The sequence below is a fragment of the Carassius auratus genome, linkage group LG48F, assembly GCF_003368295.1.
Source record: "Carassius auratus strain Wakin linkage group LG48F, ASM336829v1, whole genome shotgun sequence".
Classification (NCBI taxonomy): domain Eukaryota; kingdom Metazoa; phylum Chordata; class Actinopteri; order Cypriniformes; family Cyprinidae; genus Carassius; species Carassius auratus.
Window position 1 is genome coordinate 1554183 of NC_039300.1, and position 17880 is coordinate 1572062.

Sequence of the window (17880 nt, forward strand, 5' to 3'; positions counted from 1 at the left end):
AAAACCATTGTGAGGTTTTAAAAAGTAAAACGATCCTCAGAATGACCGTATTGTGACACTGTGGTTGTTAGATGTTACTGGATCAGATTCACAGGAGATTCTCTACACCTGTGATTACTCTGCTACACCTGTGTGACCCTGAGAGGAAATGATTTCATGCATCCACTTAAAACATCCACTACACAGCCACTTTTGATTTGAAATATTTTGTAATATTTTATCTTACTTGCTGTTATTAAGCCTCTCATGAAAAAAACACACACACAACTTGACCCCAAATAATTAGTTAATTACAGAATGATCTCAAATCTCCCTTTTCTGTCCAAGATACTAGAAAAGGTAGTATCCTCCTAGTATCCAGTATTCCTTCTTAGAGGAATTTCCAGTCAGGATTTAGACCGTTTCAAGACTATTGGCAACAACATTCTTTTGAATAGACTAGAAAATTTTGCTGGCATTAATGGAAGTGAATAAGCATGGTACAAATCGTACTTATATGACTGTCATCAATTCATAGCAGTGAATGAAGATGTGTCATATCGATCACAAGTGCAGTATGGAGTACCTCAAGGCTCAGTACTAGGGCCGCTACTCTTCACGCTTTATATGTTACCCTAGGGAGATATCATCAGGAAACATGGAGTTAGCTTTCACTGTTATGCTGATAACACTCACCTCTATATTATTTTGCATCCCTGCTTAACAAATAACATTTTGAGTATTACTTATAAACCCCTGAATGGCACCTCAGTTTTTGAAAGAGTTCTTGTTACATTATAATCCTCTGTGTTCGCTGCGTTCTCAAAATTCCGTCAATTTGATAATACTAGAATATCAAAATCAACTGCGGGCGGCAGATCCTTTTCCTATTTGGCGCCTAAACTCTGGAATAACCTACCTAACATTGTTCGGGAGGCAGACACACTCTTGTTGTTTAAATCTAGATTAAAGACCCATCTCTTTAACCTGGCATACACATAACACAATATACTTGCTACATCATTAGAAGAATGGCATCTACGCTAATATTAGACTAATATTATGTTATTTTTCTTAGCCACCAGATCCAGTCTGATCTGACTTTGGTGGTTTCGTCTGATCAGAGGAGAACTGCCCCCCCGATATTTTCGACTTGATTGCACAGATACTATTTAAATTGAGCTGAGCTGAATGATGACATCACCGAATTCAATGATGGACTGCCTTTAATTTAAAATTATGTGTTTATTATTGTCATTTTGAATTGTTGACACTACTTTCCTATTTAATACTGTAATGTGCTTTGTGACACAATCTGTATTGTTAAAAGCACTGTATAAATAAAGGTGACTTGACTTACTCCAGTATATGTCTGTGTTGATTTTTCCCTTTACTTCACTTTATTGTAGAAAAGCAATTTTTCACCTATATACCAAAAGTTTGGGGTTAGTAAGGTTTTTTTTTATAATATTTTATAATAGTGATACTTTTATTTAGCAAGGATGCATTAAATTATACAGAAATACATTTTTAATGTTTGTTTTATTAACTTTCCATTCATCTAAGAACCCTGAAAAAACTGTTTCATGATTTCCTCAAAAATATGAAGCAGCACAATTGTTTTCACTATTGATATACATTTTTTATTGAGCAAATCAGCATATCAGAATGATTTCGGAAGGATCATGTGACACTGAAGACTGGAGTAATCATGCTGGAAATTCTGCAATAAATTGCATTTTACTTTAGATTCACATAGAAAATGGTTATTTTAAATTTTAGATTATATACACAGTAGTGTATTTACACATCCACCTTTCTGGATTTGTGATAGCAATGCCCGTGTGGTGAATTATTCATTCATTTGAGATTATTCTTTTTAATGAATCTGTCTGTCACCATTCTGACTGATTAATTTCACAAATCAATTATGAATCAAAATTACAGGAGAAGCTCCCTGACAATGCACAATGAGTTTGCAATGGGATATTGGGTATAGTACAGTGTAAGTGTACTATATGTAAGTTTCAAATGTCATGTAAGTTTCAAATGTTTTTTGTTTTTTATTATTATTATATTATTTAAATATATTAATATTTTAATGCAATGTGCAATGCTAATGAAGTAGTTTGGAATAAGATTTAAGTACTTTAGTCTGGAAAACTGTCTAAAAGTCAACACACCATGGATTGAGCACAGGAATGAGGTTGTTTGATTCATGCACATCCACACATACCTGTGTGACTCGCCCCCCTGCAGCAGGACGGGGAGGTGGGGGCAGGAGGAGTGCTGTTGTTTTGGCTCCACAGGCTGCTCAGGTGGACTGATATCTAGAATTACACAGTGACAGCTGCGGAGAGCTTTCAGCAGACCTCAAACCAAGCTGGCAGGTCACTGTCTGTCACAGCTCACTGATCTCTCTGTGTTTCCATGTATTAGAAACACTCTGAATCAATCAGAGTTCGATGTTGGTGTTGTGAAAAAGAAGTGCTTAATTCAATAGAAAGTGCACTTGTATTGTACTTACAATCATTAAAATTATATTGTTTTTCATACTTGGCAATAACATAATGTAAATTACATAAAAGACCACTTAAGTGTACTTAAATAGAGTTCACTTTCATGGCACACTTAAGTACTTTTTTCATTTCTGTTTGAAAAGAAAAATCAAATGTTTACAGTGCTACATTTTACATCAGTTTAATACTCTTTAAAATGCTTAAAAAGTAGTACATTTAGACAATTAAACCGACACAGCAGTGAACAAGCTAACAGCGACTCATTATAGGATCTGTAGTACATCATCAATGTTTTATCCACATTAAATGATGTTAAAGAGTAAAAGACGATTCAGTCTTTGCACCGAGAGTATTTCTATGATCTCTTAACGTTCTGTCTAGATGTCTTAAACAGAATTGTGTGTGTCTCTGTCTTATGTAACCAGAATCTGTAGTCATAGTCAGGAGACAGGTGTGGACCCACCTGACCAGATCCAGGGGTCACAGGCACCTTCTGTCTCGCCTCCATCCACCTGTGTGTGCCTTCTGTGCTGGGACCTCCAGCTCTCTAAACACTCACACCCAAGAGAGACTGCTGCTCACAGCAAAGCTCAAAGAAACTCTCTTAAAAACTTAAAATAAATATATGAAGCTATAACATTATTTTAGCATAGCACAAGGCAGATAACTTAATCTTGGAAGAAACCGGTGAGAAATATGTGATTAGAGCCCCTCTGTAAGTAAATGTGGAAAATCATCAAGACGTATAATTTCAATATGTCAAATCTGACCACAATGGGATCATGAATATTGCTTCTTTAGATCATTACAACACTAAGAATATTATTTTTAGACGTCTTCTGGAACTGACATACATGAGAAGCAGGAGACTTATATTGTTTTTGCCTTTATTAAATAGGATAGGATGAAGAGAGTCGGGAAGCACTGGGATACAGAATCAGGAAAGGACCAGGACTCAAAATGAGGACTTCTGAGGCACTTCTGCAACATATGTAAGAGCACCCTCCACCGTCCCAAATAGCACCCTAACCCCTCACGGTCTTCCTCCGAGTCCATCCTTTCAGCCTTTCGTGCTGCACAGAGGCCACAGAAGGGCTTGTGGGGAACCTAAAATGAGAAATGGACAGTTTTACAGGCACTTCAGTACACTTTGTCTAGTCCAACATTTACCCCATGTGGATATCAAAATGCGTAATCTGTAAGTTTCTATTTATAGCTCTAAAAAGAGGTGACTCCGCTTGTGTGTGTGTGTGTATAATTACGTTTTTCCATATGCTCCAATGAAACTTGTAATCTCATCAGTACCTTGAACCGATCAGTTCTGCATATGCTTTTTGGAAAAGGAATATAATATGCTGGCATACGTCATGGTAAGAAGACACTTAAAAAATGCACACACTCACAGATAAATGACTAATGACTCATGAATGTACCGAGCGGTCGTGAGATGAAGAGATCTACAAAGGCAGCCGGAGGGTGTGTATTTCAGGCAGGTGCAATTATACATCTGGAGGCTTTCTTAAGGACACAAGTGAAAAGGCCAACAAGTGTGTACGTGTGTGTGTGTGTGTGTGTGTGTGTGTGTGTGTATATATGTGTGTGTCTCCTTCACCTCTGCCTCACACAAGTGGCAGAACAAAAGAGTTGTAAAGTGCTGCAGGACTCAAGGCAGAACAAAAGTGCACCTTGCACCTTTCAAATCATCCAAAGTACCTCCTGAGGCCCCAAATACCTGCGGCGCAGTCAGAGACACTGCAGGTGTTTTCTCTGTTACTGCAGGTGCAGCACACGGTGAGAGACACACCCTCCGTCTCACAGTACAAAACACAGAAAAACAGCTTTATTATAGTGCACGCATGGAAGCGGTCTGTGAAATACAGACTTAATGCCACAGACATGTATGAAATCATGCAGCTTGTTGACATGTTCAGGTGACCGTCTACTTTATTTACATCTGGTGGATAGAAAATCAAGCAGATTTACATTAAAGGAGGGACCCAGGCCATATCAAGACCCCAACAGAAAGACCAACAAAGACAAAGGTTGAAAAGCACAAGGTTGAAAAGACGTGCTGACAGAGAAAATTCTGAGAAGTGAAGCCACACTTGCTTCATTTTTGTCGGTCAGGTAAGAAAATAAATCATTGTGCAGTCTGCTCTCAGAGGTAACAGCAATGTTAAGAGTACCTAAAAAATACTGAATGCACTTTTAACTCTAGATCTTAATGCTATAAGACAAATTTCACAATGATTTGACTATTGATTATGTATGTTCACCTGTATCTAAACTTTTAGGAAATACTAATGAACGTACATGACTTTTCAGTCTTCTGTAAATTCTTCACCTCTTTCCTTACCATCAGATTTTCTCTCTCTCCTCTCCTTTCTCATGTTGTTACACATACATCTAATTTCCTGCGCTCTCTTCAGTCTCCCTGTAATTGTGAAAGTGACACAATGTGTTTGGCTCTTGCAGAGATCCTTATACTGGGCCTCAAGCCGTGAACACCAGGCTTCAGCACACCACTGTTGTATAACAGCTGTTTTTCTCTACTCAAGGTCGCTTAAATCATAAACTGTGAGACCACCAGACTTACAGCCTGTCCCCTCAACTCACATGCTGATTACTAATGAAAAGGTGTGTCCAATCCTGCTCCAGGAGGGCCAACTTCCAGATTTAAGCCCCAAAACCTATTAAACACATTTGAACCAGTTAGACACAGTCTTTGGGATCACTAGAAGCATCCAGGCTGGTGTGTTAAAGCTAGTGACCCTCCAGAAGCAGGAATGGGCATCCCTGTGACAAAGGAATGAATACTAAACACTAAAACAGGGGGAGCCAAACCTCCTGGGGGGCTACCTTCATGCAGAGTTTAGCTCCAACCCTAATCAACTCACCAAACACCATTAAGGTGTGTTAGATCAGGGCTGGAACTGAAGTTTAGGGCTGTGTTCTGAGTCAATGAGATTGCGATAGTGATGGAAGGGAGTAACAAATTAAGTGGAGCTCAGCACCGTCAGGGGGGTGTTCATTTCGGGATTCAACCCTGCTCCATGTGTTCCTGGAGGTCTTAATTAGCTGGTGTGTTTGCCAGGTTGGAGCTAAGCTTTGCAGAAAGGGAGATCTCCAGGAACAGGCCCAGATGAATGCTGTGAAGACCTGCTAGGTTTTTTTGAAAGAAGTAAAACCCTTTGTCTTTAGACCCGTTTCTTGGCTTTACGGCTCTATTAATGAACTGATGGTCGGATGATCGGGTGTGGGAGAAGACATGTTGGGGGGCTCCAGAAATGTGTTTGTGAAGCATTTGGGAAATGAATCGAAGGATCTGATGGTCAACACTTGGATTGGGTTTAATAAGTATGATATTCGAATTTTTACCACGTTGGAATAGCTCAATATGGCAAGACAAACCTCAAACATCGACTAGCATCAAACCTCACGAGTTCTAGCATGTCATGTGACCAAACAGCATGACATTTCTGCCGCTATATTTGATGTAATGTTGTAGTGTCTGGTGATGTAGCTGGAAGATAGTAGTTTACTTGTATAGATTAATTTCACAATTAATTGTTTGGAACAGAAAAGTTTTGGATCCTATCGTCTTGAAAGTTTGGATGCTCAGACATTCCTCTTTTTGGTTCTACTGAAGAAATATACAGGTTTGAAATGACATGAGGGTGACTAAACACTGACAGAAAGGCACATGCTAGAACATGTTCAATATGAGAGGGAACGTTTGAGGAAACAGAGCCAGAATAGGAATAAGACCAATGACATGGAAAGGGGCACCGGTGGCTTGAATTGCATCTGGAAAAGAAAGAAAGATGGAGAAAGTATTTGGGTAATCCCCACACAAGAGCACGGTCACCCATTACTCTGTTAGTAATCCAAACCATCATAACAGCTCCTGGCTCAAACATGATCCCTATGACTCAGCTCTCTCAACCACTACCTCAAACATGAAAAGACACGAACATCACTGCTCAGATATGCCCTTTTAAAGTCCGTTAAAGCCACCGCCAAACACAGAGACTAGAGCCAGGCCAAAGGCCCTCGCACTGAATATCCCAGTCCAAACAAACACCAGTTGTCAAATGTAAAACTGATCTCATAGCTGTGTAAATGTCCAAACAAACTTACATGAGAATATTAGAGAATTACCACAAAGAAGGCATAGATCAACCAAAAATGTAAATTCAGTCTTTCTCAGCACTCCAAACATGTATGAAAGTGTGTCCGAAAACATATTATCATGTCTTGCTCTTTTGAAGAAAAAAGCTTGTCATTCAGCCCATTTTCTGATCTCAAATACAGAGGTCTCAACTACAAGGTTATCCTACATTTAAATAGTCAAGCCCAGACACACTGAGGCAGGATTGATGTCAGTCGTTTTCAATATTATCAACGTCTGAGGACTGTCTGTCTTGGATGTCTAAAATGACGGGTGAAAGACCTAAAACGGAAACTGTACCCCACACAAAGCTGTCACGTGATTTGGTATAAAGCGTATGAACCATATGGACCACTTTATGATACGTTTATGGTGCTTTCTGGACCACCCAGAGCTCCACGGAAATGTTTTCTAATCTCCATTTTTGTTTCATGGAAAGTCATTTGGTTTTGGAACTACATCAGGATGAGTAAATAATGACAGGACTTTTATTTTTGGCCAAACTATCTTTCAGCTCTCTTTCTAGCAGGACACTTCTCTCTAGCCTGATGCTTCAGATGTGTTTTATCAGTGCTGCAGTGTTTATATGTGACCGACAAGTAGTTTCCTGTGTCCGATGGGCTCCTTCAGCCCAGAGAGAGGAAAGGAGGGAACCAAAGTCAGATTAAACTAGGTCAACAATAGGGACAAGGGATTTTTCTAAATATGAAACAATTCTGCAAAAAAAATCTATGATTTCCACATAAATGCGGTCTTCGTGCTCTCAATGCTGTGAAAGACATTTAATATATGCAGCTGAAGTGATCTCAGATATGTTTGTTCCAGCAGGGGAAAAATAAAGAGGAGACAGCAACTCAAACCACACTGCACCCACGTCAATTACAGACACATTATCTCACCCCCTCGCAGGTACTAGGGAACATTTTTTGACTTTACGGGACATTTTTGCAGATTTGTGCCGCTTTGAGGGTTGAAAGGCGATTACATCACCCTGACATCCATCCAGCCGCCCACACACAGTTGTCATCTCTGTGTGAACATGACTCCGTGGGTTTGAGGGGACGCTCAATCCTCCATGTCTACTGTGTCTGACTTTATGTCTCCAGTTTAGGCCAACCACATCAAAACCAAAAGCCTAAATGACTTTCGGCTACTGAACACCAGTCATATCTGACCATGTGGGCCCACATACACCCAAACAAGCACATATTGCAGTTTCTCAGTTTGCTATTTAAATGACACAGTATCAAAACTACCGTTAATGAGTAATTTAACAGAAATGTACAACTGAAAATAATTTTGCTCATACCTTAGTTAAAAGAAAAAAATATGCAAGTATTGCATATTTTACAGCAGTTTGTATTATATTATAGCAGTCTTTATTTTGAATGATCTTTTGTGTTTTATTATGTTGTTAGTTAGGTTGTGGGTTCAATTCCCAGGGAACAAATGTTAGGTAAAAAATGTTTAGTCGCTTCGAACAAAAGGGTCTGCTAAATGCATGCATTTAATTTAAAGTACAGAGCCCCAAACATGACGTGGAAGAATAAATATATATATTGTGGCCTCGAAGTAAGAATATTGTTTTAATCAAGCCATAGTTTGGCTAAAACAAAGGTAACCCTTGTCAGCATTAAACTAAGATGAGGGTATGGAAAAGTTCAATTTAAAAACATTAAAAAGGTAATTTGTGCCCCAGACATGTAGCTTTTTCTCCAAACATGTCACGCATTTGGGTTCTGTAATTTAGGAATAAAGCATTTTTACTGGTCGCAGATGTTGCAGATAAAGTATGCCACAGATACTGACAATAGAGCTGAAGTTGTGTTGAGCCTGTAATATTTATTTAAGCATGCCCTCCCCCCTACAGCTAGCTTCTCCCACCAAAATCCCACAGCTTTGAGCCTCCAAATCAGCAGAGGAAGTGCATCGTTACTCTAGCAAGACTGGTTGGCGTCAGCGCGGGTCACAAGGGCTTTGTGGATTCAGCTTCCTAGAGAAAGGGTGAGCTGCGGAGGAGGTCCACAAAACCTAAAACCTAAAACTCTGGCTGCATTGGAAGCACAGATTGTTGGCATTTCCCACATTTATTAAATGTCCCCTCGGGGAGGCGTATCTATCTGTTTGACAGATTGAGGTTTGGAGCTAAGAGCTGGATCCACTGGTCTTAATGGTGCGGACTGGCCCACTTCTCTTCTGCCTCCCTTTTGGTCTTTTTCCACCTCTCAGATGCAAACATTTGTTGGCCATGTGTCAGCTAAACGGAGTTAGCATTGTATTAGCATTAAGCTAAGCAGAAAAGGTGTGTGCAGGTGTTCTGACATCCCTCAAAATATTAGACGGCTTCTAGACAGACACCACCATATCAATTCATAGACCCTTCATGCATTCAAGGAATAATTTGCATTTCTTTTTTAATAATCTTTAAAAATTATGCAAGCTTGTGTTCATTTAAGAGCATAACTCGCGATATTTGATGCCAGACATGGAGTGATGCAGCCTGTTTGAATGTGCTCAGGCATGAATTATATTTAAAAAAGATTTTCTCTCTTATCCTGTGTGTCACATAAACCCACCTACGCACTTCTGAATATGTGTACAGAATGCTTCTTGAATGTAAACAAGCAGTGAGGACATTTTACTAAACATCTCCCTTTTTGTTTACCATGAAAGATATAATGGTTTGTAATGACATGAGGTTGAATAAATGTATGCAGAATATTTAATTATGGGTGAACGGTCCTTTCGACATTTCATAAAAACACAAATTAGACACTTCTGTTAAACAAAGAACATAAATTACTTTATTGAAAAATAGCAAGTGGAAATACACTAAAACATCTATGCTCAAAAAAAAACATTGCATAGGATTTGGTTTGTGTTATACGTACAACATAAACAACATGGTGACAGGCAGCTTCATATATCACTGTGGCTTTGAAAAAAATGTGTTCAAAGATGACCAGATGATAAAGGCTTCACGGAAGACCTTTCTCAAATGAGAGCCTGCGAATTCCCTTCAGTTCAGGTGTACTGGATCGAACTTTGTACACAACTTCTAAAACCAAATGACTCTTTTTTGTGTGCTTTTGACACCCTTTTTCAGTGTTTAAGAAGATAAAAACATCCAGGAGATGCCGAACGATGGAATACCTTGAAGCTCCGATTACAGAGTCAAATTCCAGAGTCTAATTGAACTTCTTATTAAAACAGCTCTTTGGTGTGCTTTTCAGCCATCAGTCTAGAGACATGGCTAATGCATTTGTCAACAGGCCTGCGCTGCAACAGCTGTCCCAATACATCCCTGCACGCCTGTGGAGATCTTGGTGAGAGATGACCTCTCACCACACATGCTTTATAGCAGCTGCCCCCTCACAGTCCCGGACCAGCCGGCACCAAGGTGCATCTTGGGAATCCACCGAGAGCCAGTCTGTGGGCCCCCCTCCCACGACAGGAATCTGTGTGTGATGTGTGTAAGACTAACACTAGTAAATAACATCACCACTCCTCTGGCTTGTGGAGGCAAAGATAAGGCCCTTTGTGCTTCAAAAACAGCATCAATACATTTTCTACGAATCCAGGCATTCACGCATGGCTTAAACCCGTCCCAGCTCAACAGTGAGAGGGGGCAAGCAGCGGTCTGGTCCTCTAGGCAGACGCACAGCAGCTGGAGAGCGTGTGTTTGTGCAGGAGGGACATGCGGCTGAAGGTACGAGAGCACGCTCCACACTGGTACTTCTTCACTTCGGAGTGGGTCTGCAGGTGAGCGCGCAGGTTCGAGCGGTCCGCAAACGCACGGTTACAGTGGGGGCATGAGAAGGGGCGTTCACCTTAAAACAGAGAGGAAGAATTTTGTTTTTAATATACACATATATATATATTCAATCTCTATAGTTTCTACAAGAAAAGGTGAACCTTCAAAACTTGTGCCACTTTGGGTGTTTTCGCTTTAAAGAGCTCATCCCTAGGTTTCTATAATATTCTTGTCTCTAGATTTTGGGAGTCCTTTATTCAGAAAGTCAAGGTTTTACTTGGTTAACCCACTGCTTGTAGATGTGCCAGCCAAGCAACAGCCATTGACAACAATGGGAATGCTACAGATAAGTTTAATTCTTCAAAGTTAAGGGTTGACTTTGCATGCACCACTAACAGCCTCAATGCATCAGCTCACTCACCGGTGTGTGTACGGATGTGTCCTCGCAGTAACCAGGGTCTGGAGAAGGCCTTTCCACACGTGGTGCACACACAGGGGAGCGTGTGTGAGCGGATGTGCATCTTGAGCGCACCCAGACTGCTGTACTCTTTGGGACAGTGCTTGCAGTGGAAGGCCGCTCTGGTGCTTGTGCTGGTGGCTCCTGCAGCAGTAGTGAGCGTCTGTGGGCCGGCGGTGCAGTGTGTGAGCTGATGGAGAGACAGCACGGCCGGGCTGCTGCAGGTCTTGCCACAGTGAGCGCACTGGAAGCGGTCGGCGGGGTCCGGGCTGGGAGGGTCAGATGTACGGCAGTCGTCCTCTTCTCCACTGCTGCTGGAGCTGGACTGAGAGCTCAGGTCCAGAGGCCCGGGAGGAGAGGGGGTGCTGGGTGACACCGCTGTGAAGGTAAGGGGTAAGGCACTGGTGGTCCACACGAGCATGGAGGGATAGGTGGGCACCACAGAAGCACCTTCTCTAGTGGGGAAGACATCCAGGGGGAAGCATTGTGGGACGACAGCATAGCGTTGGTCTGAGGAGAGAAAAGGTGCACGTTTAGATGTTTGCTGGACTAAATGGTTTAGTTTGTTGAGGTAGCACTTTCTTGTTTGTATACTCTCCAGCTTTTCAAACACAGACTTTATTTGGTTAGCAACCACTGAATATCTGCTGCATTATTATCTGCTCTGACTTACGTTTTGAGCTTTTTAAATCAGATTAAATGATTGTGAAATATTACAGCTGATGCATTTCAGCAGATAGATAAACTTCACATCCTGCAGTTCGTGCAGATACCGTGGTGAAAAAAAAAATCTAATTCAAAAAATATATTTATATTAAAAATACCTTGAGTATTTAAAATATGATAATAAAAATAACGTTTTTATGTTATGGTGCAGGATGTTGTGACAACTTTGCGTGAGGTTTCGGCTCATCATAAACCGTTTTAATTCACATACTGATATGGCATAAAATAACAAAAAGCTGTTAAAGGCACACTCACCAGTTTGACCCTCCAGTTCACTGTAGTTTGGCTTCTTGTTGGAGAAATATTTCTTGACAAGAAATGAACGTGGCATTTTGCAATGATCCTCCTCAAACTTCAGCGCAAGTTTTCGAGCAGCTCTAGATTGAGATCCTGTAAAGCTTCAGTGTGAATCCCTTCAGAGTCGGAGTCTGCTTCGGATGCTCAAAGCGGGCGGAGAAGCTCTGATGAAGTTCCTCGTGAACTACTGCCATTCAGCCCACACTGCTCTCTTCATATGGGGCTGGGCTGAGGAAGGGGGCGGGGCTCGAGCTCCATCCACGCCCTGCAGAACACCCCCCTGACGGAGCCGGCCTCCTGCAGGTGCCCCACGGGGAACACGCTCTGCACTTAACTTGTGTTTAGAAAAATACAAATAAATAAAAAATAAAAAACGTTGATGAGTTGTTGTAAAACAACGGGTAAATTCTATATGACCGAGCTGCGTTGTAATGAGCAGCGTAAAATGTCGTGCAGAATAAGTGGTGGTTGTGGAATCAGTTTTATTATAAATACATTTGTAAAACTATTATTTGAACATTGCAGTTTTCTTACTTTATTGATGACTTTATGTCTTAATGTTCACATAAATAATAATGACTTAATGCAGGTGACTAAATTTCAGCTTAAAGACGCGAAAAATGCACTGCAACAAAGGTATAAAATGAATATGTTTTTTAATTGAACACGATGTGGGGTAACATGTCACAGTGGAACCTGCCATCAGCTAAACGTTTATGAAACACAAAACAATTAAGGAATCAGCTAAATTACACAGCGCACGGTGAATTATAAAATAAACATGTTTAACACGTGACAGCTTGCCTCGACTTTCTATTTATGAACAATAGTTGTCCTTAGAACACAGTATAACATTAAAATCTACACTGAAAAAAAAATGGTGAAACAACTTTCACTCGGATATATTGCTACCAAATATCACACAGCAAGCAATAGCCTACTCTGAAATAGACGTTTTTTATTTTTATTTTTATTGAAATGCTAAAATAATAATAATAATATCCAGTAGCCTAATCTTTGTTTTATTTACTAGCCTACTTAGAAATAGCCTATAGGTGTGCCTTTATTGTCCTAGTATATAGTTGAGTGTTATTAGCCCATTGTAGTTTGGAGGACGGAGAAAACAGTCCTCCGACTCAGTTTTTACAACCAGTATTCAAAACCTCTTTTTTAAACGCATTTATTTGGCTGGCCCACAAATGCAACCTTGTGATGCACAATTTCAGCGTGTGATAACTAGCCCCGGTCACCCCCACAATACACGGGCTTAAATTTGACACAAAGCACAATTGCAAGTCATTTAACAGTAATCTGGAGCACAAGCTCCTATGTATCCTTCATCCCCGCAATCAGACTGATTCCCAGCGTGGACACTGCGGGACACGAGAGGCGCTCAGCGGGTGTGTGGATGAAAATTAACCCACTCTTCTGAACAAAAGTGTCCGTCCTGAATCCTCCTCTGGTGCGCCCCTCTCGTGCCTCGGGCACATTCAGCGCTCACCTATCACCATTTCTGGACAACGAGGTGCAAACTGTCCATCGGATGCTTTGTCCATTCATTTGTCCGGGTGTGAGTCCTTGGCCATCAGATGAGCGAGGTGTTAAGTGTGGTCGATAAACACGCATTCACCCTGAGCTGCACCTGTGCCCGGATGGGACTGTTCCGAGCACCACTGCCCTAAAACCCTCTCACAGCCATCCCCTTCATAAACATCACCAGAAACAGCCCAAGTGTTCACAACAGATGCATGCAACAATATTTACATGTAAAGTATAGGCAATATAGGCTTATATATATTTTTTTATTTAAAGCTTTTACACACCTACTTAAAACTCTCACTCAATTTTTTCTCAAGTCAACATTATTTTTTTAGTATCTATATCAACATCTGTTATCTGCTCTATCATTGCAGTACATTAATGCGTACATATACATCTCAAATATAAAAAAGCTTTTAGTGTTGAACGGGGCTTCACATCATTTGCTGTGTTTTGTGCCCGTCAGTGCACATTAGAAAACAGCCACAGGTTGTGTTTTGTGAGCAGGGTGCCGTGATCTTTTGACCTGGACACAGGGAGCACATAAAGCACAGACATGTCCCGAGCAGAGAACAGATGTTTGCCTTGTGTTGCTCCGGAGAGACAGACACTCACTCAGCACGGTCATGAAAAGAGCATTTACACAGCGCTTCATTCAGCACCAGACCTATAAGAGTCACATGAGCATCAGATCACTGAAGACTCCTGCATGTGTGTGTGTGTGTGTGTGTGTGTTTGAAACATGCATGCAGACTCTGAAATATGCCTGTCTGACTCATGTAAAATAAACAATTAGTCAAATAGACAAACATATCTGCTGTGTATTATATGAAATATTTTAGAGATAAAAGTCTTCAATTTTGGAAATTATAAGTTTTTAAAAGAAGTCTTGGATCCTCATGAAGGTTGCATTTATCTGATCAAAAATACAGTAACAACTTTAATTTAATATATTGTAAACTGTAATGTATTGCATACTTTTTTGTAAGGTATGTTCTCCTGAATCTAACATTATTTATACATTTAAATTTATTGTTAATATAAATCATATTTCCCTTATACTCACTGGTGTTTTTACATTGTTCTTTTAAAATAATATTATTTTAATTGTGACCCTGGATCACAAAACCAGTCATAAGGGGATATTTTTTTTTAATTGAGAAACATCATCTGGAAGCTGAATAAATCATCTATGGTTTGTTAGGATCATACATTATTTAGCCGAGATATTTATTTAAAAATCAGGAATCTGAGGAAGCAAAACAATCTGAATACTGAGAAAATCACCTTTAAAGTTGTCCAAATGAAGTTCTTAGCAATGCTTATTACTTATAAAAAAAAATTTACAGTAGGACATTTACAAAATATTTTCATGGAACATGATCTTTCCTTAATATCTTAATATAATACTTAACGACTTCTGGCATAAATGAAAAATCAATCATTTTGACACATCCAATGTATTTTTGGCTATTGCTACAGATATACCCCAGAGACTTCAGACTGCTTTTGTGCTCCAGGGTCACAAATAAACAATAAAATACAAAATACAAGTGTTTCACTCTTAGGTCTTCTGTTTTAACTTCCCTTGGTGTTGTGACTTGTGAAAGCGTCATTATAATTCAATTTCTGCCTGATTTTATAGAAGCTGCTTGTATGTTATTGAGACAAGCCTCATAAGGAAAGGGAAATCAATGAAAGTCGCTGAGCGGCTCATGTAACGGGAGGAGGGTGTGTGGGGTGTTGAAGAGGAGCTGTTCGTCTTCAGATCCCCCGCCTGACACAGCAGGAGCAAGATAAGGTACTGTAGAGGCACTGCATGAACACCCCTCTGGAATCTAAGCTGAAACATATGGAGAAACAGACAGGAATTTCACTAAACCACCTCTGTCTGCCTTGATGACCTGTCTGTGAAGACTCTGCTGTTCCCCTGGACTCGACCTCAATCAAGACACGAGCGACTCTAAAGCAAACACAGCAGAGTCCTCAGATGACCGGCCGAGGCTGGATGCTGGGTGACGCTCTCCATCTGCTTTCGGCTCGTATAGTGGGTGGAAATAACACAACACACTGCCTTGACAATTGTTTTTTCAACATGGTTTATGAAAATGTGGATAATGTTCAAACAACAGCATTGTGGATTTTTCTCATTGGTGTTCACATAAATATCAATTTTTTTTTAGGATTTTTGAAGTCAGTTATAACGGGTGCTATGTTAATGATGTTTTCTTCTCATCTCACATGCAAAGTGTCTGCATTTCATTGAAGTCTTATGTGTTCAAATGGTGTCCTAACTGTAGGTTGATTGTCATCCACATCCATTTTTGCAGATATCTTTGTGTGAGGTGAAGACACTGGTTCACACCTTACACAAAGAGCTCTGTTCATTAGCAATCCCATTCATCTCAAGGACACTTTCCTGGCTATATGGGACGTACTGTACTAAAGTACACAATCTGAAGGTCTTTTATGGTACACAACATTTCGAGCCAAACACCTGAGCTGTAAGTTAAAAATGACTGTCAGAATATGTGACTACTTTTGAATGTCCATCAATGGATATCACTATAACAGAGGTCCCCTGTCTCTTTCTCAGACTGCCTTCTACAGAAGAACAGCAAACCTGCAGTCATTTGAGCAGTCTGGCCATTTACCTCCTTTGTGCCATTACAGTGTTTTAATTGTTATGCAAATGATAACAAAATGTATTTACTGTGGACTGAAAGTAGGATTGTTTACTAAAAGGCTTTACGGCCTTTTACCAGTTAATTAATTGCAGGTTAATTCAAATGTAATCTAAAACACTTCAGAAGCTTCCTTTTGAATACAGACTGCTTGTTTAAATACTGAGTTAATGTAAAAATGTGATTTATCCACAGACCACGATCAAAACAAGCAGCAATTAATAATGATTTGTGTCCCAAATGTATTGATTTAATATCTAGCCATTTAGAAATCTTCTATGCATCCCAAAATTGCAATGTCAGGTGCAAAAAGCTCTGATGTTACACGGATACATTCAATTTTATTCATAGATATAGTATTGTTGTTTGTATTGATATTGTATTTATATATTCAGATGTTATTTTATTTGTTCTTTCATTAACATGATTGCAAATCAAATTACAAGCTCTGCTATTTTCTAAAAGCAGCTTTTAATGTCTTATGCTTAAAAATTCACAAGGAAACACAACACTGCAGTGTCTGCGAGTGTACATCACTCTCCTAACCACTAGAGGTCACACATGCCAAAACAATGAACAGTTTCAGTCCAGGTGTTATTTTCTTCTCTTGTTAGAGCCCTTACCATGACTGCACTGTGGAGGGGGGTGCTGTGTCTGTCTGTTGGAGACACATTGGTCAGCTCCATCAAACTGAATGATGTTGTATGGTGATGTTTAATAGTCCACACCCTTTGTCTGATGTAAGTGGGGGACAATCTCATGTGCATGGCTGCAAATACCCACAGAGAACAGCTAGGTATTCTGGCTATAGACTTTACACTACTGTTAAACCAAGAGATGCCAGCTAACTAATACACAAGCTCTGCCAGAAAGCCTAAAAACAGATCATTATGAAGTACAGGTCTCTGAAAGGCTTTACATAAGTATGTGTTTTGGCAATCAGTCAATAAATGAATAAGCAACCTCCAGTAGCATTTCAGAGATGCGTGGAAGATCTAGGTCTTTGGAAAAGTACATTTTTGTTGACACACATTTTCCTGACTTTTTATTCACTATGTTAAAGAGGGATTGGTACTTTTACTACAATGTATTTCTCCATATAGTGTATAGATGTCTCTGTTGTTACACAAAAAGATAACAGTATTAAAGCTTTGCTGATGGGTCAGTCATGATGAATCCACTTTGCGACTCTTTTGATCCGTTCGGTTCCACTGAATCTGTCAAACCGGTTCACAAAGAGGTCTGAATGATTTATTTCTGCAGTCACGCAATTACTTTTATTAAGTCATTAGATCATTAAACATGTCACGTACACCAAAGTATCAAGTGTGGTAGTCCTATTTTTATTTTTATGTTCTGATAAATAATTCCTTTAACTCTTACACATCCTAACATAAGCTCCCATTACTCAACTATAAGGTTAGGGTTAGTTGTGTGTAATATGAATAATTGACACTTATTTACACTTAGGTTACACTTTATTTCAAGGTGTCCTTGTTTCAGTGTTTTTATGCATTTAAGTACTGAGTAATATTAATAAACTACATGTATTTACCTGAATACTAAGGGCTATTATAAGGGTTACTTGCATGTAATTAATTGTTATTATAATGGTAAGTGCATGTGAAGTGTAAAACAAGGACACCTTAAAATAAAGTGTTACCGGACACTGTTATATAAAGTGTTAGCCTTCATTTTCTAATGAGTTATGTACTTGAGTCAGTTTCCATAAAGGTAGGCTATACATTTACTTA

At 39.7% G+C, this 17880-nt stretch overlaps 1 protein-coding gene across 1 annotated transcript; it reads right to left on the bottom strand.

The window, feature by feature from the left end:
• Positions 1–9894: 9894 nt before the first annotated feature.
• On the bottom strand, positions 9895–12101 carry LOC113068651 (protein snail homolog Sna-like). The gene is made up of 3 exons (XM_026241446.1): positions 11862–12101; positions 10845–11390; positions 9895–10499 (listed from the first exon to the last, which is right to left on the bottom strand). Exons 1-3 carry the CDS (start codon positions 11935–11937, stop codon positions 10318–10320), a joined length of 804 nt encoding a protein of 267 aa, XP_026097231.1. The 5' UTR covers positions 11938–12101; the 3' UTR covers positions 9895–10317.
• Positions 12102–17880: the final 5779 nt, after the last annotated feature.

What these genes read in the sequence shown, in the direction of transcription:
- LOC113068651 (XM_026241446.1), bottom strand. Translation starts at nt 11,937, where the DNA reads ATGCCACGTTCATTTCTTGTCAAGAAATATTTCTCCAACAAGAAGCCA. An exon ending in TGAACTGGAGGGTCAAACTG is followed by an intron (nt 11,391 to 11,861) that starts GTGAGTGTGCCT and finishes TTCTCTCCTCAG; the next exon opens with ACCAACGCTATGCTGTCGTC. An exon ending in ACACATCCGTACACACACCG is followed by an intron (nt 10,500 to 10,844) that starts GTGAGTGAGCTG and finishes CTCTGTTTTAAG; the next exon opens with GTGAACGCCCCTTCTCATGC.